The 24,301-nt window shown below is 43.7% G+C and overlaps 1 protein-coding gene across 6 annotated transcripts in view; it reads right to left on the bottom strand.

Annotated features, from left to right (window-relative positions):
• Sgpl1 (sphingosine-1-phosphate lyase 1) overlaps window positions 1-13,845 on the bottom strand; it is a 48,331-nt gene extending 34,486 nt beyond the window's left edge. For 2 of the 6 annotated variants that reach the window (XM_027388295.2, XM_035452443.1), the window contains exons 1-2: window positions 13,699-13,845; window positions 13,001-13,067 (exon numbers count right to left, since the gene is read on the bottom strand). In XM_027388295.2, the coding sequence (XP_027244096.1) occupies window positions 13,001-13,027 (27 nt within the window). In that variant the 5' untranslated portion in view covers window positions 13,028-13,067; window positions 13,699-13,845. Of the gene's footprint in view, window positions 1-13,000; window positions 13,068-13,602 lie in introns of all 6 variants that reach the window. The other 4 variants (XM_035452444.1, XM_035452442.1, XM_027388294.2 and 1 more) reach the window with 4 other exon arrangements.
• Window positions 13,846-24,301: the final 10,456 nt, after the last annotated feature.

Here is a 24,301-nt window from a genome sequence, read left to right as displayed (position 1 = left end):
ATCCACAGGTTCAACACTTGCAGTTCTCATAGTTCCTCCCATCTCAGTATCTTAATGGCCAAAGTAAGGACCCACAGCTTCACTACTCCCACAACCAAGAGAGACAACACTGCCAAATGACCAGAATGGTGTCTACAAAGGCCAAGTCCCTCTGGGTGTGGCTTTCTCAAACTGTAGACTTACACACCTGCTATCTACTTCTAAAAGAAATGAACTTCTAATTAAAGAAACAGGTTCAAAAAGTACTCTGGGGAATAGAGAGATGGTCTAGCAGTGAGAAAAGCTACCTGCTCTTTCAGAAGAACCAGGTTCATTTCCCAGCACCCACAAAGCTGTTCCAACCATCTATAACTCCAGTTTCAGGAGATATGATATGACACTCTGTTCTGGGCTCCACAGGCACACATGGGGGTATACACACACACACACACACACACACACACACACACACACACACACACACTTAAAATTTTTTTAAATTACTGATTAAAGACCCAGAAATACGAATTTTGAAACAGGAGCACCATAAGTTCAAGGCCATTCTGGGCAACTTAGTGAGACTGTCTCAAAATAATAAAAACAAAAAGGTGAAAGGGCTTGAGGTGGTGCGAAGTGGAGCAGCACTTGAGTAGCCCTAGGTTCAATTCCTGGTACAAGGGGTAGGGAGAAATGGTGGACCATTTCTCCATTGATTTCTTTACAGTGAAATAGCAAACAGCCCTTTTACATTACTGAGACCCAACTCCCCAGCTCTTGGGAGGAAGAAAAAGAAATTCCCCAAGCTTTCTCAGGAAGCAGTAAATCAGCCACATCAATCCACCAGGTCAACTAGATCAATTGTTCCTAATATTTATTTCTTGGACAGACACTAAAGAAAATTTAAATCTACCTTGTAATCCTGAAAGAAAGGCATAGAAGTGAAGAGCCTTTGTCTAGCGTACATAATGCCCTAGATGCAGCCTTTGCAAGAAATAAATCATTCCAGTATACTCAGTATACTCAGTGCTCATCAAAAAGGCACAGATGAGCAGGAGGCATTGGCCCCTTTCCACTAGTTGGCAATTTCCTTAGCACTCAAGAGTTCTTTACTGATTGCCCACAATCAGAAAAGAAAATAAGGGTTAGAAAATTAGATGAGGCTTTGCGTCCTAAAGGATGGGCAATTTAGAGAGGGTTCTATACGAAAAGAATGTGAAAGCTGTAACTCTCTGAAGTACCAGCCTATAGGAAAAAGGGCAGAAGTTTCTTGCAATCAGCTTTTTAAAAAAACCACTGTCTTGAATACAATCACCACACCAGCCATTTTTGCCTTTTCTCTATGCTGGTGTCCTTTTCTACAGAATCATATGATAAAAACCTTCACTCTGTGAGCTCCAGGCCAGTCTGATGGTGAATATGTTATTACTAAGTGAAAATCCTGCTTCTCACACATTCTGATATGGAAAAATAAGGGACTTTTGGTAGGAAAAGTATTTATTTTCATCTTCCCATTCAGTCATGTGTTTTGTTTTCCCCCTCACACCTCAGCAAAAGGCTAAACTTTTGAGCAGAAATTAGGTACCAAAGAAAAGAAAAACCTGTTTTACCCAGATCAACTACTACTTGAGAGTTCTGTGAATAAAGAACCAGAATCTGATTCTCTTACATATCACAGTCTATAAAACTTCAAAGTAAACAGGTAAGAAAACATTACCTGGGGAGCCTCAAAAAGCGGCAGAGTTAATCAGCAAAAGCTGATCATAAGCCCAAAGGGGAAACTCTCTGGGGTCATTAAAGAAGAAGTGAGAATTGAGCAACAAACCAAACAGCCATTGCAACCAACTAGCTGTGATACACAAGAAACAGGCTCCATCAAGGGCAAACTGCACACTTCCCCTGCAGGAGTCAAGGTGACCAACATCTGAGATTCATCTCAGAAAGCATAAAGAGCCACAGGTTCTTTCCAGCCACCCACTGTCAGGTTAGACTGTATGCTCAGTGTTATTCCACAAGCACTTGCAAGTTTAATTGTTCTACTTGCAGCCCTGCAGCACTGAAACATTTCCCCAATCACTGAGATCCCAAACAACCCTGGCACAGGAAGGAGAAAGAATACAAAGTTCCCAAGTCATTGTCAGTACACTAGTGGAAAAGTAAAGCCTTTGAAATTCACAGAAGTCGATGAGCCAAAGTACTGTGATTGATTGATTGATTGACAGACAGACAGACAGATCTCAAGCACGTGTGTGCGTGTGCGTATGCGTGTGTGTGTGTACGCACATGTCTATGTCTACTATCAGGACAAGACACCAAAAAGCCAAGCTGCTTTCTTTAAGTAACAATTCTTAGTGTCTCTCTTCTGAAATACATCAAAAAGATACTACAGGGGCTGGCAAGATGACTCAGCAGTTAAGAACTGCTCTTGCAGAAGGCCTTAGTTTGATTCCCAGTGCCCACATGAGGAAAATTAAAATAGTCTGTAACTCCAGCCCTTAGTGGATCCAAGGTGTCGTCTACCTTCCATAGGCACTGGATTCATTCATATATACATATCCACACATGCACAAATAATTGTAAAAAATAATAAAAATACATCCTTTTAAAAATGTATTAGAAGGTGCTTAATTAAGTGAAGAAAAATGCATAAAACTAAATTCAATTAGCAAAAGAGATGCTGAGACTCATAGTAGAAGAGTATTACGGAGCAAGTATGGTGGCACACTCCCATACAGTCAGACCCTATCTCAAAATTAAAAAAAAAAAATTCATGGAGAAATACTCTTTCAGCCTATGCAAGCTTCCTCTGATGTGTTATTAAATGTGCTCCCAACTATTTTATCATAATTAAATGGCTTACTGTGTAGACCCAGCCAAGATGTCTTTCAAAGCACAAAGAAACGTATTATCGTTTTGTGGTGGTTTGAATGAGAACTGCCCCCAATAGGCTCATATGTTTGAATATTTGGTCCCAGTTGGTAGAACTGTTTGAGAAGGATTAGGTGTGGCCTTGTTGGAGGAGATGTGTAAGAGGGTTTGAGGTTTCAAAAGCCCACCGTTTCCAGTTAGCTCTCTCTGCCTCTCACTTGTAGATCAGATGTGAGCTCTCTGCTACTGCTCAGCACCATGCCTGCCAACCCTGTTGCCATTCTCCCCTCCATCATGGTCACAGACTCCCTCTGAACTGTGTAAACCGCAATAAACTTTTTCTTTCTTCTATAAGTTGGCCTTGGTCATATTTTCCTTTCACAGTAGTGGAAAAGTAACCAAGACATCTCTGAAGACTAGGAATGTTAATTTTTTTGAAAAGCAAGATCCATTAAAATAAGCTATATTCTTCATGAATAAAAGTTTTAATGTCTTTGAAAATATCACAGCTGAGGAAAAGGCACCTAAGTTAGATAAATATAATTATCATACTAGCTTATCTTTATTACTAAGAAGCCTAGACTTCTAAAATTTTTTACAGATTTTATTTTTAATTATGTGCTCATGTGTATGTCTGTATGGGATTATTCACATTCGAGAAAGTGCCTGCAGAGGCCAGAAGCATCAGATCTCACCAGAGCTGGAGTTACAGGTAGTTGTGAGTCACCTGATATGAGTGCTGGGAAGGGAACTTGAGGCCCCAAAAGAGGACCATATGCTCTTAACACTGAGCCAATTCCAGAGGAAATAACACCTTCTCTGGTCTCTGCCAGTGCAGATACATATGCAGGCAAAATACACACACACACACACACACACACACACACACACACACACACACACAAATCACTAGTGATAATCGACACTTACTAAATGTTTGACAAATATTTTATCTGGTGCTAATGATTTTCTTTCTTTCTCACAAACAGCAATGTAAAACAGCCTTTGCATTGACCAAGCAAAAGTCAGTGGAGCTGGGGAAGGCCTTAAGTAGTTTAATTCCTGTGTTTGACATTGTACTTTCTCAAAGAGGGTGAATACAGGATATATTTTAATGAGCATATGCCCATTTGGTAACAAATACATCAGATTTTAACCTTCAACATCAAATAAACCAATCATAAGTGCCCTTTAACCTACCAACAAAACAGGAACTAAATCAGCCACCTACTTAAGCTTGCAGATCATAAACGTGTATGTTTCTGACAGCCAGACAGACTGTTAGAAAAGTGTGTGAAAACACTTTCAAAGTGGACTGAGCAAAGCAATCATGGGCTTTCTTCTACTGTAGCAAAAACCAAACACTAGACAAAGACCAGGTCCACCTGGCACCTCTGCCCTAGATCCTTCTACTAGGATTTAGAAACAAAATTTTGCCTCTGATGTTTTTAAACCTAGGAGTCATTAAGACTGCAACTCAATAAATAATTGATCTATTCCACTTTAGACCTATCTGCCAAATGCAGATCAAAACAGTAACTACACACTTCTGGGGAAAATGTCCAGAGAATTCTGTCATTCCAATTGCAAATGTAAGGAGATAAGGACAGTCTAAGATTCAGTGATAGTCTGTGTCTTTAGAGTTTTTATTGCTGTGATAAGATGTCATGACATCAGCAAGTCTTATATGTCATCAGCAAATCTTATAAAGAAAACATTAAATTGGGGTGGCTCCATTTCAGTTTCAGAAATTCAGTCCATTATCATCATGATGGGGATCATGGCAGCAATCAGACAGATGCGGTGCTGGAGCAGTATCTGAGAGTCTTATATCTTGCAGACAATAGGAAATCAACTGAGACACTGGGCAGTATCCTGAGTATAGGAAACTGCAAAGCCCACCCCCACAGTGACACACTTCCTCCAGCAAGGCTATACTTACTCCAACAAAGCCACCCCTCCTAATAGTGCTACTCCCTATGAGATTATGAGGGCCAATTACATCTAAACTACCACACTCTGCCTCAAAAGTAAATAGAAAGAAATCAAAGGTTGGGGATATATGTAGCTCAGCTGGCAAAATCACCTAGTATACACGATGCTTTGGGTTCAATCCTCAGCACCAGGCAAACTGGGTATGATTGGGACATGCTTGTAATCTCAGTACTCTGGAGGTGAGAGCAGGAAGAAAGGAAGGTAAGGTTAGACTCTCAGCTACAAACAGAGTTGAGAGCATCTCAAAAAACAAAAGTGAAGTAAGCAGCAGACCATGATATATGTAACCCCAGCACTCTATAAGTCCAAGGCCATCTGATGCTGCAGTGTAAAGAAGGCCCTGTCTAAAAACTATCCACCATTTGTGAGATATAGACAAGAGTGTCCAGAGGTCAAAGCCAGACCTAACTATGAATGAAGTTTGAGACCAGCCTTGACTACAAGAAACCCTCTCAAAGGAGGGTTTCCTTTCTCTCAAAGGAGAAAGAAAAAGAGAAAGGAAATTTATTAATAACAAAAAATAAAGAAACAAGGAAAACCCTACAGGACTATAAATTTGTTTTAAAAACTACTATAGATATCTGGCACTATACATTTTGACATAATGTTTGACATTTTCAAAAAAGACAAGTTCAGGAATGTAATAATGTCATTCATACCAGCCCAACACTGGAAACATAAATGTTCATCAAGTATAAATTGAATAAATTGCAATATATTTATATATTGTTAATACTACACAGCAACAAGAAGGATAACATAGAAACAAAACACTGAACAAAATGTCAACTCACAAAGTAATATATGCTTCCACTTAATATTCTGAAAATCAATATAGTGATCTAAAGTGAGAGGAATAACCACCTATAATAGTCCTCAACTAGGAGTGGAGGGACATGAGGAACCTGCTGGAGTACTGGGAATTCTTTTTTGTTTTGATCTAGGTAGTAAGTTATTTGTAGGGACTAGGAAAATAGCTAAACTGGTAAAGTGCTTGCTGCATGTTCAATCCCCAACATCCATATCCAAAGCAAGGCTTGATAGCACCCATTTGTAATCCTGGCACTTAGGAGGCAGTGACAGGCAGGCACCTGGGACTTACTGGCCAGCGCCAGTTAGCCTAACTTAACCAACCAGTCCCCGGTCCCAATGATAGACCCTTTGTGAAACAATAAGGTAGATGGCTTCTGAGGAACAACACGATAAGGTGACCTCTGGCTTCTTCATACATGTACTTCAAGCTAGGTGTGGTGATACATGCCTTAATTGATGGAGAGGGTGACACACAAGAACATGGTGAGTGCAAGGCTAACCAGGGCTATATGGCCAGTCCCTGTCAAGAGACAGACAGAGGCAGAGATGGGGGGGGGGTTTGCTGGGGAGAAATAATGAGGAAGAGGAAGAGGGGAGGGGAGGGTGGGAAGGGAGGAGAGGAGAGGGGAATGTTGGAGTTCAGGTTTCTAAAGGCCCTACTTAATGGTAATTAAAATTCTATGGATAGTATCAGGACAAAGCAGCTCTGGGCTTGCCAGAACTGTAGCAGCACTCTGCCTGTCAGTCTATCCTCCTGTTACAAACAGGTCCATTCTATCCATTCTCAATATTCCTGCTCAAGCATTAACTCTTCACTGGCTCCTGTAACTTGACTTCTAGAATGTCAGCATTCTAGACATTCCTTCTCCCTTAATTCCTCCATCCAACCTTTTCTAGCTCTATCATGTTCCTCATAAGGCTGCCTCTATGAATTAACTAGGCTCCTTGTATCCTCTGCTTTCTGTTGGGGAATACCAACTTCAGTGGAAAAAAATCAGAGGGTGGGAAAATAGTTTTGTTTCCCTCCCTACTGGCCAGTCCTCCCAGTGGCTACAATCTTATAGAATACCTGCCACTCCCCTTCAGCTAAACTCCCAAGGTTCTAAAAATAAATACTCCCTCTTCTACCTTCTCAGGCCTAAGAGAGACAAAGGATCTCCATTTACTATAGACAGGATATCCCAAACCATCCCCTATTGGGTTTTTGTTGTTGTTGTTAGCTATAATTTTTGGGTTTGTTTTGTTTTGTTGAGACAGTCTCCCTGGAGAGTTCAGTTTGCTGGAGGTCAGTGTTTAACTCAGTCTGGTCTCCAACTCAGGATCCTCCTGACCCCGGAGTTTGAGATGACAGGTCAGGTGGCTACTCTTGTTTGTCAACCTGATTACATCTGGAATTAACTAAAAACCCAAACATCTGGGCACACCGTGAGGGTTTTTTTCTTGATCAAATCATTTGAGGTTGGGAGACCCACTCTAAATATGGGCCACACTTTCCCATGGCAGCCCATATAAAGAACAAGGAAGAAAGCAGCTTTTGCTGTTAACTTTCATGCCTGCATTCTCACTGGCAAGTTCATATAGCCTGCAGCTGAACCACTCCTTCACTGGTATTAGAACCTACTTCTTTTGGACTCCAAGGTAGACTGAAGATCAGCTGAGACCTGCAGCCTCATGGGCTGAACCACTATTGGATTCTTGGATTTTCTGTCAGGAGACAGTCATTGTTGGACTAGCTGAACCACAGCCTGTAAGGGAACTCTAACAAATCCCACGTAGGTAGGTAGGTATGCAGACAGTCAGGCAGTCTACAGATAGGTAGATAGGAACTCTTAACAAATTCCAGATGATAGATAGGTAGGGCGGTAGAAGGTAAGTAGGCAGATAGCAGATACAGAGATTCATTCTATCACTTCTGTTCCTCTAGAGAACCCTGATTAATATGTACCGTCACTCAGGATACCCACTAGTTTTCTTTAAGCCAGCCCTGCCTGGGTGAATAGTCCCTATAACACTCAAAACACATAGCTGGAAGGTGCCGGGTGACTGATAAAGCCACACCGTTTTGGTCTCCATCATTCCATTTACTGTATGCCTTTTTCTCTCAGTAATTGCGTTCTGTGTATTTATACAGGAAGACTGATTCACTGCAAATCAATCCCCCATGGAAAATTCTTAACCCCAGGCTGGTTCTCAATTCTGCCACCTATGTGTATAAACTGTATGTAATATTAGAATAATGTTCATTAATTAAGAAGGCAAAGGTTACTAAAAATTACTAGCACACAAAATGCAAAGCTAAGCCAAATAATGGGATTTGTAGCTTATCTATTTATAATTCCCCTTTCCTTTAGACTAAAGACTAGAGAAATTATTAGAGCTCTGCTTATCATAAGACTGGAACAGTATCAAATACAGCATCCATCCTACAATTACCTCTGGGGTACTCACATAATTTTAAATGTCCTGTCAGTCAAATGAAATTTCCCTTTCTTCCAATTAATCTTACAACCAAGAACCCAGGCTCAAATAATAAAAAATAACTTCTAATGTCAATCTCAGTTTATTCTTAAATTCCATTTGAGATTCAGAAAGAGGGCTCCATAGTTAAAAGCACTGGCTGATTGTCTAGAAAACCTGGGTTCAATTCCGAGCCCCTACATGGTGGCTCACAAACTGTCTGTACTCCAGTTCCAGGGGATGTAATGCCTTCTGGCCTCTGTGGAACTACATATACATATTACAAGCAAAACTTCTATATGCATAAAATAAAAATACAAAATATTTAAAATAATCTTTTTAAGAGTCATGGATTAAGTTCAAAGACCTGGAAAATTTTGATTTTCTTTCTTTTTTTTTTTTTAAACATGATGGTTCGATGGATTGATGTAGTACTCTGGAGCTCTCTTCAGGTCAGACAATCAATAAAAAAAAAAAAGTATTTTGCCTCATGTATGTCTGTGTACCACTTGTTTGCCTGGCTTGGAAGAGGTCAGAAGATACTGAATCTCCTAAAATTGGAATTATAGTTGTTAACCACCATGAGAGAATCAAACTTGGGTCTTCTGGAGGAATAGCCAATGTTCTTGACCACCGAAGTCATCTCTCCAGCCCCAAGATACTATTTTTGAATCTAAATTAAAAACTGAAGGAGGCTTGATTTTAAAGTGTGCCACAGAAAATATTGTACTAAGAAAGCATTACTTTCTTCAGGATTTCGTTCTTCTGTAGATGATCATACTATAGATTCATCCAGATATCTCAAGATAAGAGGGCTAAAGCCAAGGGCAAAATAACTTAATACTGAAAGAGGCTCATTTCTCCACACAGGAAAAGAAAGCCTATGGATACGAAGTTAGGCATATTAGAGACCTCCAACTGGGTTCTCAAACCCAGGACGGCAGACAGTCTGTAACATATCCCTTAGTTGGGGAGGTCAGGGTCATTATTTGATTTTATTCCTGGCTTTTATCTAGAAAATGCTAGTAGCCAAGAAGTGTTTCCCAAGATTGTCAAAAAATCTCTCAGAAGCAAAACTGCCTAGGTTAAGAACTAATCTAAATAAACAATTACCGGCTGGGCAGTGGTAGCACTTTGCCTTTAATACCAGCACCTGAGAGGCAGGTGAATCTTTGTGAGTTCAAGGCCAGCCTGGTCTACAGAGTGAGTTCCAGGACAACATGCACGACACAGAGAAACCCTGGGGGTGGTGGGTGTGGGCTTGAGACAAAAACAATAATAAAAAATTTGTCATCAAAATAAGATAAGCTAGCCAGTTGGTAGTAGTACACCCCTTCAATCCCAGCACTTACGAGGTAGAGGCAGGTGGATCTCTGTGAGTTTGAGGCCAACCTGGTCTACATAGTGAGTTCCAGGACAGCTAAGGCTGTTACACAGAGAAAACCTGTCTCGAAAAACCAGCAAATAAATAAAAAGGTAAGCTTGTTTTATATAGAGTATCTACCAACTTTTTCCTCATCTTTGGACAAGGGAAAAGACACCTATTACCTGGCTTTATGAAGTAAATTTTCCTTTACAACTCAAGTATTTGACAATTTACAAAGTGACACCATTAGGTGGAAACACAACATGAAGAGAAAATGAAAATTGGTTGCCAGAGTGAAGAAAGGCTGCTACAAAATTGCTTAACTTGAATTCCCTCTTGAGATATTCTCGGTAGAGGAACATGCTCATTTATTCTCCCTGAGACATAGATGGAAAGTGTTATAGTCCCATAACATGTCACATGTGACTAAATGGAAAAAAGATAGGCAAGCCACCCAAACCAGACAGACAAAACTGAAAGCAGGAACACACAGAGCTCAAGCTCCTAGATTATATGCAGACTCTAGGTGATCTTCCCTCCCTCATACTGTTCACATAGTGGTTTTCAGTCCTGTCACTCAATATCCCTTTTACAATAGTTACTTTGTAACGCCCTTCAAACATTTTAACATTATACTTTTTAGGCACAAAGTTCAAAACGCCAAGGCCATCACTGCTACATAAAGGAAAACAAACAAGATTTTACAATATACATCAGGGACTTTTAGGAAAGATCCTGGGATACAAGAATCTTCTCCCCACACACATTTCCAAAGTGCCCCCCCCCGAAATAATTCCAATTTCTGGTCTTCCCAAACCCTCTGCTGTCAGCCACACTGATCAACAAACCTCTACCTCTCAGAAATTTGTCCCAAAGGCAGTTTTACAAAGGGAAAGGGAGAAATCTTCTGAAATCATTTCACTTGAGGTAAAACACCCACTACTGCTTAACTACTGTGGAAGTCAGTAGAAAGAAGGCTAGTTTTTAATTTATTTTTTTTTTAATTTTTCTTTTTTCCTTTTTTCCTTTTTTTTTTTTTTGGTTTTTCGAGACAGGGTTTCTCTGTGGCTTTGGAGGCTGTCCTGGAACTAGCTCTTGTAGACCAGGCTGGTCTCGAATTCACAGAGATCTGCCTGCCTCTGCCTCCCGAGTGCTGGGATTAAAAGCGTGCGCCACCAACACCAGGCTAGTTTTTCATTTATTAAAGAAAGATGTCAGAATATTTTTCAGAGTTTTTGGTAAAAATTTAGTAAGTGTACAGACTATCTCTTTCTATATATAATACATTCCTTTAAGAAAAAAGGAATGTATTTATTTGTATTTTATGTGCATTGGTGTTTTGCCTGTATGTATGTCTGTGAGAGAGTTGGACTCCCTGGAACTGGAGTTGTGAGTTACCATGTTGGTGTGGGGAATTGAACCAAGGTCTTCTGGAAGAACAGCCAGTGCTCTTAACCAGTGAGCCATCTCTCCAGCCCTTCTAATACAAACTTGATGTGAGTTGTCTATTATTCCTTATTCCAGAATGCACTTTATATCGATTTCCTACCTACTGTTTACCTTATTCTGATAGCATAAGAGATGACTATCTGGATCCATGCACAACATTAAGATCACCATATGTCTTTTAAGATTGTTTTTAATCAGGGCATGGAGAGAAGGAGGATTCTAAGTTCAAAGCCTGGCTGAGACACTTAGTAAGATTCTGTCTAAAAACAAAACAAAACAAAAACACCTAAAAGAAGTGATGAGGATTTAAGTAGAGCACTTGCCTAGAACATAAAATCCTGAAGCCAATACACGCTCCACACACACATACACACACATACACAAACACACACACACACACACACAGTGATTTTTTTTTTTTTTTGAGATTCTAAGACATTTTCCTGTAAAGTTGTTTTGTTTTCTCACTTTTTTAGGTCCTTTCTTCCCAGTTGGAATGTCAGTTTTATATATCATAAAAAGTAGAAAGAAAACTTTGAACTCAGGTCATAATAAAGAACATTTAGCCCCAGGCAATCTCTATGTTATCTTCGGAAAATGATGTGCCAAGATTATTTGTATCTATATCAATTCTTTATTGCAATAAGCAGAACAAAATCCTCATTCTAGAATATCAGAAAGTCATCAATGGGTATGACGACAGCTAAAGAAAGAAATCAGAACAAAAAAGATTCCAAATATACTAAATAAATGCAAGTCCTGCTCAGACATAAAAGTTCATTAACCTGCTGGGCAGTGGTTACACACACCTTTAATCCCAGCACTCAAGAGGCAGAGACAGGCGGATCTCTGTGAGTTCCAGAACAGGCTCCAACGCTACACAGAGAAAACCTGTCTCAAAAAACAACAACGAAGTTCATTAACCCTCTCACAGATCCTTACATGAAGAAATATTCTACTTCTGTATGGGAATTCATCATTTACATACACATCCAGATATATTAGAGGAAAGAAAAGAAACTACCCACTGTTAGGAGTCACTCTCCATTAGCCATCCAAAATGCCAACAGCAATTGTCTCTTGGTAATAACTGTTGCATGGAGGAGGTGAAGGGGGACGGAGAGACTAGAATCCTTTTATTTAGTTCCCAACATTTCTAAACCTAATTCTCTTGTAATAAAAATTTGAAGTTAATAAGGCTACTTATTACCTACTGAAAACTCATGAAATTTGGGACAAGAACCTATTTTAGATGAGCTTTTCATTAGGCTCTGAAGACAAAGCAAGCACTCCCATCTTTCATCTGAACTACACAGAGTTCAAGGCCAGCTCCAGCTATAATAAGGAGTTCATAAACAGCTTTGTCTACTTGGTGATATCCTGTCTCAAAAGAGGCCCAGCATGTTGGCATACTAAGGAGGCTGAAGGAGGACCACTGCCAGTTCAAGGCCATCCTAGGCTACACAGAGAGATTCTGCCTCAAAAACAAACAAAACAAGCAGGGTCTGTGGTCTGTTTAATCCCAGCACTCAGGAGGCAGAGACAGGCACATCTCTCGGGATTACAGGCCAGTCTGCTCTACAGAGCAAGTTACAGCCCAGCCAGGACTACATATGAGACCCCAAAACCAACCAAGCAAACCCAAAATAAACAAAAATCCCAGCACTGGGAGGAAAGGGGGAAGAAAATTACTGAAAGTTCAAGGCCAAGTGTATATGCTGAGTTCTAGGCCACCGGGGTTACACTGCCAGACCTATTTCAAAAACAAAACAAAAGCAATTGCTCTAGTGGTGACAAGCAGGAAAAGCTGGGTCTGTCTGCAATGACTCTGTAAAAGTTTCTCCAAGACTTTGTAAGTTCTACATATACTGTATTCATCGATTTATTCATCCTGATCATTAACTCCTGGTTTTTGTTGTTGTTGTTGTTGTTGTTGTTGTTTTGTTTCTTTTTGTTTTTCATAGTGGCAGATGCTCAGCCTTTACCAAAAGCAACGGTCAGAGGTGAAATCACCACATGACTCAGATCCTCCTGACAAAGAGTAAGGGGGCTGAGGGTCTCCTCGGTCGGACTCACCAACTTCAGAAGGTCGGTACTGGGCATCTTCCTCTGCAGTCTTCTCGAGACTCCTCTTTTTCAGCGTCTGAAAAGGGGAAGAAGGCTTGGCGTCGCCACACCGCTAGATCAGAGCTGCCTGGCTAGCTCCTTGGAAGCCTCGGGATTTCACTGCCGGGCTTATCAACACTCCGGCCCGAACCAGAACATCCGATTCCAGAAGAACTCAGCCAAGGAGTCCACGAGGGGGACACGCCCCTTCCCAGGCTGGGACACCAGACAGCTCCGTCCCGGGGCCCACAGCCCTACGACCAACCCAGGAGGCAGAGCGGGCTGCTCCTGCCCGCTCTGCCTCCCCATCCAGCCGTAGAGCAAGCTGGACGCCCCGACTCTCCGCGCCACTGCTCAGCCGGGGCCTCAAACTCCTGCCCCTCAGCTCCCCTTGGCTCAGCACCCCGTCAGCCCCGGCCCCGCTGCCCTCGGCCCGAACTCCCCTCAGCCCAAGCCCGGGCCCCGCTACCCCTCAGCTCGGCTCACCCTCCTCCCGCCTCCGCTCGCCCACCCCACCCCCCGCCGCCTCCACCCCACCCTTGCTCCTCTAAGCTCTAAGCTCGCGGCTCCACCTCCTCAGACCGACGACCCGCGCCTTCTTCCCCTCACAGGCTCAACCTCGCAGCCAGCCGCACACCTCACGCGCCTCCGCTCCGCGAGCGACTGACCTGCCCGCGCTGGACCCGAGTTCCCCCTTCCGCTGCCGCCGCAGAGATTGGAGGTGCGCCTCCGTCGGACCCGCCCCTCCCGGAAATGGCCTTGGGGTACCCACCCGCCTTAGGGAGCCCCGGGCGTGCGCGGCCTCGCCGCTATAGGACGCGCGCACGTCCGACACGGCGCCGAGCTGGCCCTGCACTCCGCCCAACAGCGCGTGCGCGCCGCCTGCTGGCCGGGTAGGGGCAGTGCCTAGGCCGGATTGGGTGTCTCCCCTAGAGCCGAAGATGGCCCTGTTGGATTTGAACTTCTCTTTCAAGCTACCCTTTCTTTATTTGCCTTATGTTGTTGTTTTATGACGCCGGGTTTTACTAAGTCGCCTAGGGTGGCCTTGAGCTCTTTCTGTAGGGCAGGCAAGGTATCTTCCTGCTTCAACACAGCCTCTCAAGTAGCTAGGATGATCTCTCTCTACCAAGTCTTTGTTTTGAGACAAATTCTGATGGACGCCATTCTGGCCTCAAACTGGGCATGTATCTGAGGGCCACTTTGAACTCTCCATCTTTCTGCCTCCACCTCACAGATGTTGAGATTACAGATGTGGGACCCTACGCTCAGCGGTTATTTGTTTGAGATGGGGCAGGGAGTCTCACTCTGTTATGAAAGCCATAACCTGGCCTTGAACTTCAATCAATCCTTCTGCTCAGGCTCCCGAGTACCAAGATATAGGCATGAAAAGTTGGTTGTTTAAAAGGATACCTTAAAGGGACTCGAAAGGGAGGGCTCAGTGAGTTTGGTCCCCAACACCCACATAAAATGGCTCCCATGTGCCTATAATTCCAGGTCCACAGGGTCTGACGTTCTCTTCTGGCCTCTGAGCACATATGTACACACTCGACAAACACACACACACACACACACACACACACACAATAAATAAATAAAAAGAAAGTAACTTGAACCTGGTGTGGTGGTTTGCTCCTGTAATCCCAGCATTCATGAGGCTGAAGAAGGAACATTGCTTCAAAGAAAGACTCCCACTCCTCCACCTCACCCAACCCCGAACATACTAGACACAGCTGGTCACTTCCAGCCAGTTTGAGCCTGCAGACAAGCTGGATCTAAGCAAGCACCTGACCTGGGTCTGTGAAGGAAGGCCTTTGGGTGTCTTATGGTTAGTTACTATCGCTGTGATGAAACACCATGACCAAAGCAACTTGGGGAGGAAAAGGTTTATTTGGTTCATACTTCCACAGCACTGTTCATCAAAGGGAGTCAGGGCAGGAACTCAAACAGGGCAGGAACCTGGAGGCTGATGGAGGCCGTGGAGGAGTGTTACTTACTGGCTTGTTCAGTCCACTTATAAAACCCAGGACCATCAGCCCAGGGATGGCACCACCCACCATGATCTGGGACCTCCCCCATTGATCACTAATTGAGAAAATGCCTATAGCCCAGATCTGACCTCCTAAAGTATTTTCTTCTCTTTTGTCTCTTTCCTTCCTTCCTTCTTTCGTTCTTTCTTTTTTTTTTCTTTTTTTTTTTTTTTTTGAGACAAGCTTTCTCTGTGTGTATCCCTGGATGTCCTAGAACTCTCTTTGTAGACAATGCTGGCCTTGAGATCTTGAGATCCACTTGCCTCTGCCTCCTGAGTGCTGGAATTAAAGGCGTGAATGGTGATCCTCAAATGAGGGTGTCGTAAGCAGCACCATCCTTATCTCCATCTGGTGTGTCTAGGATGGAACACTGCCTCCCCTGCACCCCATGGAAGCACCCCTCAGTCTCCCTCTCACAACAGTTAAGACCCTGAAGAAGTCTGGCAGGCTGTCTGGGTCCTTCCTCACCTTTCCACAACCAAAAGTTCCAGGCATCTCTCTGTGCTACCCAGATCCCCTGCAGTCAGCCCCTGATGCCCACATTCCCCTGCCACTCTTAACTGAGTCCCCAGTGCTGTGAGGCTGAAGGACGCTCTGGCACCCCTTCCAATGCCTGTTCTTCAAGACTTAGTCAGGTCTGCCCTGCATACTCCACATCCCCTCTTTTGTTTTGATTTTTAACTTCTACCCCCAGCCCTCTCTTTAACTGCCATACATGTGCAGAGTTATTTAGTACTTGGAATATCCCCTTTGTGTGTGTACACATATGTGGCCGTACATGAGCGCAGACACCTGAGGATGATGTGTGGACGATCAAGACTCCATGATCCACCTGTTTGAGCCCCCTACGACTACCCCAACATTGATGAGCATGGCTATGCCAGGTTTTCTGCAAGGTGCTGGGAATTTTAACTGAAGTCCTCTGTTTGCACCTGCTAAGCAATCTCCCTAGCCCCTTATCCTTGAATCTAGAATTCATGCTTCCAGGTGACAGGAGAGCAATGTCTGATCCCCCCCGACCCCCCCACACACACACACATCTGATTCTTCACAGAAATACAAGCCTATCCAACCATCTTGACTGATCTTTCAGCAAGAACTATGCTGAGCACCTCTGTGTACAAGCTCGTCTTCTGTCCTGGCTTGTCCGGATCCCTTGACTCTCAACTACTCCTTTGCGACTGGCAAACAAAGGCACAGAGAGACCAGGAAAGATGTCATCTCCCAAAGACACACGAGGGGAAGTGGTGTGTGGCTGCAAAGCCAAGGCTTCAGATTCAAATGAACCTGGGGGAGACTTGTTGACTATTTGTATTTATTAATTAGAGACAAAGAGTGAGAGGGACCTTCAGCTATTTGTCTGATGGACTCCAGAGAGCACACACCAAAACAACACTGAGGCGGGAGAGGGTGCAACTCTGGCAGTTTGCCGCAGAGTTGAGACTGTAACACAGGTCTAGGCTTGCAGGCTTGTACCTGCCCAGTCCCTGTCAGTCCCTGTATGTAGCTTTCTCCCTCCACCTCCTGCCCTGTATGTAGCAGGGAGGGGGAGAAGACTAACTGAAACCTAAAGTTTTGGGGCCCTCCTCCCACCCATAGTCCTTCAATCTGTAGAATAACATCAGGAGAGCTTGGCTGGCTGGTGAGAGGCAGAGGTAGGGCTGCCTCAAGCCACCTCGAGCAAATTGTCATTTCCTAAGAACAGCTTTGGCATCATCTGGGAACTTGTTAGAAACTCGGGGTTTTGGAACCCCCATCCAGAGCTGAATCAGTACCTACACTTTAGCAAGCTCCCCAGATGCTGAGAAACAAACAAACGAACAAACAAACAAAACAACTCACCCTGCCCACCCCCAATCCCTGTTTGCAGAGAAAACTGGTATTGTTATGATAAACTTGTTTGCAATTGTTTATGGAGTTAAATGAAGAAAAACCATGTGTAAGTGAATGGGGAACTAAGGTCAGTCCCCAAACTGTCCTTTGATACCCTGGGTGCTTTCTCTCTCTCTCTCTCTCTCTCTCTCTCTCTCTCTCTCTCTCTCTCTCTCTCTGTGTGTGTGTGTGTGTGTGTGTGTGTGTGTGTGTGTGTGTGTGTATAGGGCTGTAGGAATCTGGGAAAGTAAAAATACCCTGACAGTAGGCACAGTAGGCAGATAAACAGGAGAAAAGTTACATGGAGTTCCAAATATGAAGCTTGAAGAAATCAAGAAAGTAACCCATTGAATCCAGCAAAGAGTTCATAAGCAGCTAGGCATGGTGGCACATGCCTTTAATACCAGCACTGGGGAGGCAGAAGCAAGCAGGTCTCTCTGTGAGTTTAAAGCCAGTCTGGTCTACAGAGTGAGTTCCAGGACAGCCACAATTAAGTAGAGAAATCATCTCAAAAGTTCATAAGCCCACCACACCCAGACAGGGGCCAGAAGCAGGCATACAGCTCCAACAGCAAGCTGGGTTCATTACAATCTTTAGAGCCACCAAGATTAGCCAGTGGCAATGCAGATGGACATAGCTGTGGGGCAGGGGTTGCCTACAGAACAAAGCAAGTACTTGGTTGTTGCCATGTCACAAGAAGAAGAGAGAAGTATACTCCCTTGGTTTGAGTGGCCCCCTGGTCTCACCAGGGTCATGTCTTAGGTACCAATCCCCAAAGTCACTGTGACCAAACCATCACAAAACTGAGACCAATTTTCCAAGGAAGTCCCACCCTTCCCAAAGATACCTACTATGAACAAAACATCAAAAACAGTGACTTTATCAAAAGCTAAACAAATAGAAATTTCCTTTGGCAGAAGGAAGCCAGTGAGACCTACAACAAAACAACTTTGAAGACAAAGTCATACCATGAGGTGGTCAGCTCTCTCCTCCCCCACCCTACCCCAATACAGAACTTTCTAATAATTAAAATAATTTGAACAACAATAAAAGACACCCAGGTTAAACTGAATGTCATGGCCTGACACACAGCTTAAATAGTTCAGATCTTAGTTTGGATGTCTTTTGCTCTTACCCAGCATCCTCCTTGGACAACACACAAGTCCTTTTTTCCTCCCTGTCAGCCAGCCAGTCCTGCGTGAAGGGTGAATGCAGTGTTGGTTGCCAATGTGTTCACTATTCTTTGAGGTGAAAGGGGAAGTATGGCCCTTTAAACTCTGTCCAACTTCTTTGAATGTTACAGAGTTACAGATTGGGATCCAGTGAGACAGCTCAGACAATAGAGATCTTTGCTGCCAAGTCTAAAGTCGATCCCTGGAATCCACTTGGTGGAAAGAGAGAACTGACTTCACAAGATGTTCTCTGAACACACACACACACACACACACACACACACACACACACACACACACAGAGATGTAATTTAAAAAATACTAAGGCTACACAGCTGTAAGAAGCAAGATGAGAAGGCTGTGCTTATAGAGTGTACTCTATGAGCTTCATTCCATTCACCTGCTTATTTCAACTGTTTTCATTGTTTTCTAGACAGGGTCTCATATATCCCAACCTGGCTTCAAACTCACTATGTGGTCAAGGATGACCTTGAACTCATCTCTTCCTACTTCTACCTCCCAAGTGCTGGCATTACAAGTGTTTGATACCATACTCAGTTATGCAGTGCCAAGGATCGAATGGAGGGCTTTTGTGCATGTTAAACAAGTATTTACCAACTAAGCTATATTCACAGGCTTTTTACTTTAGTTTTAGGGTATGTGTGTCTTTGTTTTGCTTTTGTAATAGGGTCACGCATATTGTCCAGTCTTGTCTTAAACTCTGTATGTAGCTGAGGATGGCCTTAATCCCTGATTCTCCTGCCTCCCCTTCCAGAGTTTGAGAGTCACATATCATGAGTGTACCATCATGGTCTGATTCCATTGCTTCTTTGGAAAGCATTGAGTTTTTCTCTTGTTTCTGTCTTATTGGAGTTCTACTGTCAGCAATGCAGGGATTGTCAGATAATGTCTGATGGAGTAAGGTGAGGCAAGTTGTTTTAACTGTCAGAGCTGGGCTTTCCATGACTCTTAAATGAGAGTTTATCTCATGGCTCTTGGGGCTATTGTAACAGCTGTGCCCAGCACCCACACTGGGTCTGTCTCTCCAGCTGACATTTGCTCCCCGTTACTCCACCTGCTTCTGCCATAGCCAGGCCCCTGCCAGAGTTCTATGGTGAGATGATAAGCCCAGTCCAGCTTGTCATGTTAGGTCTGACCTCTATTATTTATGGACCTTAACATAGCAAGTTGATTGGTACCTCCCTCCAGCCTCTCTCTGGGCTTTCGAAAGGTTTGTCTGAGTACCAAGCTACCTGTAGGGTTTTGCTCTTCACAGATCAGTAAGTCCCCAACCCTATCAGATCCAATACTTTCATTTTCCTAACTCCCCCTTTTACTATCCTAAAATTACATTAAATGTTTTACACTTTCCACCCATATGTGTCCTGGGTATTGAACTCTGGCAGCGGGCACCCTTAAGTGCTGAACCATCTCACCAGCCCTCTCCCCCCAAAAATCAATGTCCTACAAACTTCAGAGGAAAGGGCTCTTTTCTTAACCTTCTAAAGGGTCAATGATTTATCTATGGTAGGCAGATGAAGAGGAGAGAAAGCATACGATTATATTATAGGATTCCAAGCAGAAGCCCCACAAATATAAGCCTTGAAGGAATCTAGATGATTGACATTTGTCTACTACAGAGAGGAATGGGAGCGTTGGGTGTCTGCTGATGGGATAATGCTTGGTACGGCAGAAGTGAGGAATTCACAGTCAATGAAGGTTGTCTTGTGAAGCACATAAAAGGTCCTTCAGGTAATAAAAGTTGTCTGGAGCAGCCATTGGAACAGGTGACAAAGTCTGTGAAACTCCCTCCAGTCTCTTTCTGCTCCTGGTAATCTGCCCTGGGTGATGAGATTGCTGCAGAGGGAGGAGCATGTGACAGATGAGAATTTTGTTGGATCTCCAGGAAGATAAGGAACTTTCAGAGAAAGCCTCTCCCTGTGCTTGGAAGAAAACAAGATCGGAGCAGAAGGAGGTCGGAAGCACCCTGGTTAAAAGCACTCAGCATGCCAAAGCAATTAAAACTACAGGAGGATTGTCACAGAACCAGTAACACACTATCATCACAAAGGAGAAAGCTAGTTACACATTTAGACAGAGGTGGTGTCTTGGTGACTCAGTTACTATGTGAGTAGTCTTATCATAGGGCATGTACTTTCCCAAAACTACAGAACAGACAATTCCTTGGACTGGAGCTTGCTGCTCTTTCAGAGAACATGAGTTGGAGTCCAAGCGGCCACGTCAGACAACTCACAACTATAATTCCAACTCCAGCAGATCTGATGCCCGCTTCTGGCCACTGCAGGTACCTACATGTACCTTTGTGTATACACACACACACACACACACACACACACACACACACACACACACACAGAGTAAATCTTTAAAAAATAAGAATAGACAAAATTTCAACACTAGCTCGCAACACTGTAATTGTATTCCTTCCTGGAAGAGTAAATAACAAAACCAGGCCCTCTCCCCCAAAAGTAAAATACCGCTGCTGAGCATAATATCATACCCTTGCAATCTCAGCACTTAGGAGATTGAGGCAGGAGGATCGCAGGTTTGAGGCCAGCAGTCTTGGCTACATAATAAGTTCCAAGTCAGCCTGACCTACACATCAGACCGTTTCAAAAAGCAACAACAGCATCAACAAAAACAACAACAATGAAAAAGAACAAAACACTGCTTTTCGTATGTGAAGTGAAGCTAAAATTTAGATCCTATGCCTTAGAATGTTCTGGTAGAATGAATGATATACAGAACTTTATCATGGGGGCTACGTTCTGTCACTGAACTCCAACGGAACCACCTCTGTGATTGTAATCACAAGTTTTTTCATTTCCAGGATGCTACAGAGGAAGCCTGCCTGCATGTGTGTCTGTAAACCATGTGTGCACAGTGCCTGCAAGAAGAGGGCATGTGGTCCCCTGAAGCTGGGGTTACAGAAAATGGTGAACTGTCATGTGGGTGCTGGGAACTGAAACCAGGTCCTCTGGAAGATTAGCCTGGGCTTACTGAGTCAAGTCTCTTGGGTGTAAGGGAGCAGAGGATAGGGTCTCGTGCAACCCAAGCTAGCCTCAAACTCAAACCTGCCTCAAACTATGTAGCCAAGGCTGGCCTGCCTCCAGCACCCAAGTGCTAGGATTACAGACATGTACCACTGTACTCAGCCTCCAAAGAATTTTTCAAAGTCCACATGTTGAGATTCTCATGCAGATAGAATGAACAAAGAATGGAATCTTTGATCTTGTGCATGTTGTCCACTTCTGGGTAAAAGCTGGTAAATTTTACTTCATCTCTTCCTACAGCTTGGTCCTACAGCTAACAGAGACTGAACCCAGAATTGCTGATATTTAGCCCCAGAACCCCAGCCCAGAAGATATGGTTGTTTCATGTGTTTCTCTTTGAGAATATGTGCCATATGGCTTTAAATGCACCACTTGCCCTCTCCGTGTTTCAATTTCCTCATCTCAAAACTGAGTGTGCTAGTATAAACCTGTAACCCCAACCTTTGGAAAGCTGAGGCAGGAGGATCTCCAACTGAAGGCTTGAGTTACACTGATGAGACCCTGTCTTACTGTTTCCACCCCTACTTAAAAAAACTGAATAACAATGACTGGGTAGAGAGGGGGAAATTACTCTCCATGTTTGTGGTCTAGAATGCTGTATGGCCTGCTTGGTTTTCGCTTCCCAGAGGTCTCTGTTTGGAAACTCCAGACTCCTAGGAAGGGCTGCCTGTGATGCAATCATTTGTTGGAGAAGCATTTGTCCTAGTCCTGCTGGGAGGATGAGCAGTATGGCCAGATGCCCTGGGAGGCCTGGCTGGCTCCCTGCCTTGTTTGCACAGTCTAGGGTAATCTAAATCCTGAATAAACAGAGGACAAGTAACATCAATGCAACCTAGGCACAAGGTTTCCCCTGGTATGGCCCTGTGGAACCAGTTTCCAGGGTGACTCAGAGGGGCTGGACTCAGAGAAGGCAGCAACCAAGTCCCCAGTTCAGAGGTCAGAGTCTGCAGTCATCTGCCATGCGGGGTGATGAAAAGTCTTTTATTGTCTTTAAAGACTGAATGCAAAAGCTGAGAGTGTTTAGGTCGAGGTGGAAGGACCAAAACCAATTTGAGGCCAGCCTGGTCTGTGTAGCAAGTTCCAAACTAGCCAGGGCTACATAGTGAGACCCTGTCTTTAAAATTAAAATCTGGGCAGTGATGGTGCACACCTTTAATCCCAGTACCCAGGAGGCAAAGGCAGGTGGATCTCTGTGAGTTCAAGGCCAGCCTGGTCTATAGAGCGAGTTCCAAAAGCAGATAAGGCTACACAAAGAAACCCTATCTTGGAAAAATAATAAATAAAATAAAGCAAAATGCCCGAGAAGATGGCTCAGTCGGTAACGTATGTAGCATGCAAACATGAGGACCTGACTCTTTGAGCCCCCAAAACACACATGAAAAGGCTAGACACAGACCAGAGAGATGACTTGAGCTTAAGAGCACCTGATGCTTTTGCAGTGGACCCAGGTTTGATCTCTAGCACCCACATGGCAGCTCATAACCACTCATGACTCCAGTTCCAGGGGATCCAACACTCTCTGCTGGCTTCCATAGAGGACAAGCATTCATATGGTACACGGACACACATGTAGCCAAAACATCCATACACATAAATAATTTTTATAAATTAAAAACAAAACAAAGCAAAAAAGCTGGACACAGTAATGCCTGACTGTAATCAGGGGAGGGGCAGAGACAGGATTCCTGGACCTTATAGGCCAGCTAGTCTAGGTGAATCAATGAGCCCCAGGTTCAATAAGAGACCCTGCCCCAAAGAATAAGGTAGAGAACAATTGAGGAAGACACTCAAGGTTGACCCCTGGTCTCTACATGAATACACACACATACACACACACACACACACACACACACACACACACAAAGATGGATGTGAAATTTTTTTCTTCAGAGAATTTTTTTTTAAGTCTAAAGTTAGTTCATTTCCTTGCTGAGTAGTATGGTCCTAAACAGAGGGCTCTTAGACAGTCCCAGCCGAGCACACACACAACTAAGGATTAGCCAGGCAGGCAGGAGAGGCTCTGGCTGAGCAAAGTGCACTTGTTCTGCCACTGGTGGGGGGCAGAAAAGTCAGTGTGGCCAGAGACAAGACCAAAAGAGGGCCTGGCATGCAGCTCAAGAGTCACAGATGAATAGGGCAAAATATGGCCAACCTTCAGCTGTCCCAGGTAGGCCACATGACCTGCCATCTGGGAATATAGGCCACAGGCTTGGTCACCCACTCATTCAACTATCAAAATGCTCAATATCAATATCGTGGGTGTGGCGTATCTCATTGAGCATAACAGATCTCTGCCCCTGATCTGGTGGGAGGGCACAGATAAGCGTAATAAACTAGTTTCTATATGATGCCTTAGAGAGAGCAGGGCCCTGGGAAAGACAGCAGTGAGGTAGAGTACTGGAACAGAGCGGGGTGGGGCTTCGTGCCAGAGGTCATGGGTACTGCAACTTTAAAATTTTCCAAGGCAAGACAAAAACCCTTTTCCCCTCCATAAAATTCTCTCAGTTTTATTTACTAATCTATATTATTTATTAGCTGATTATCTTGAGATAATTATTGTTTTATTTTATTATTTTTGGCAGTGCTGGTAATCTAGTCCAAAGCCTCACACATGACAGGCAAGTGCTGTACCAGTCAGGTCAGGCCTGTGCAGCAAGCAGTTTCCAGCTGAGTTATCTCTGCATCCCTAGTTGAACTTACTGCAGCACAACGGGGGCCTCTCCCCTAACCATCCCATCTCTGGTTTCATGGTTTCCCATAAATCAGCATCAGTACATTAGTAACCAACAGGGAGGAGTCTGTGCTGACGCTACAGCCATCTCTGTTAGGGATGAATTACAGCCCTGATAACCTCTGTGTTGAACACCTAAACCTCAGGTCCCTAGATTGTAACTACCAGAAAATGAAATCATAGGGCTGGAGAGATGGCTCAGCAGTTAAGAGCACTGAGTGCTCTCCCAAAGGACCTGGTTCAATTCCCAGCACCCACATGGTGACTTACAAATATCTGTAACCAGTTCTAGGGGACCCGACACCCTCACACAAACATACATGCAGGCAAAACAGCAATGCACATAAAATAAAAATAAATTTAAAAAAAGAGAGAAAATGAAATTGTTGTAGACA

This window comes from Cricetulus griseus, assembly GCF_003668045.3.
Source record: "Cricetulus griseus strain 17A/GY chromosome 1 unlocalized genomic scaffold, alternate assembly CriGri-PICRH-1.0 chr1_1, whole genome shotgun sequence".
In the NCBI taxonomy this organism is placed as follows: Eukaryota; Metazoa; Chordata; class Mammalia; order Rodentia; family Cricetidae; genus Cricetulus; species Cricetulus griseus.
This window is presented reverse-complemented; position numbering and strand designations above follow the sequence as displayed.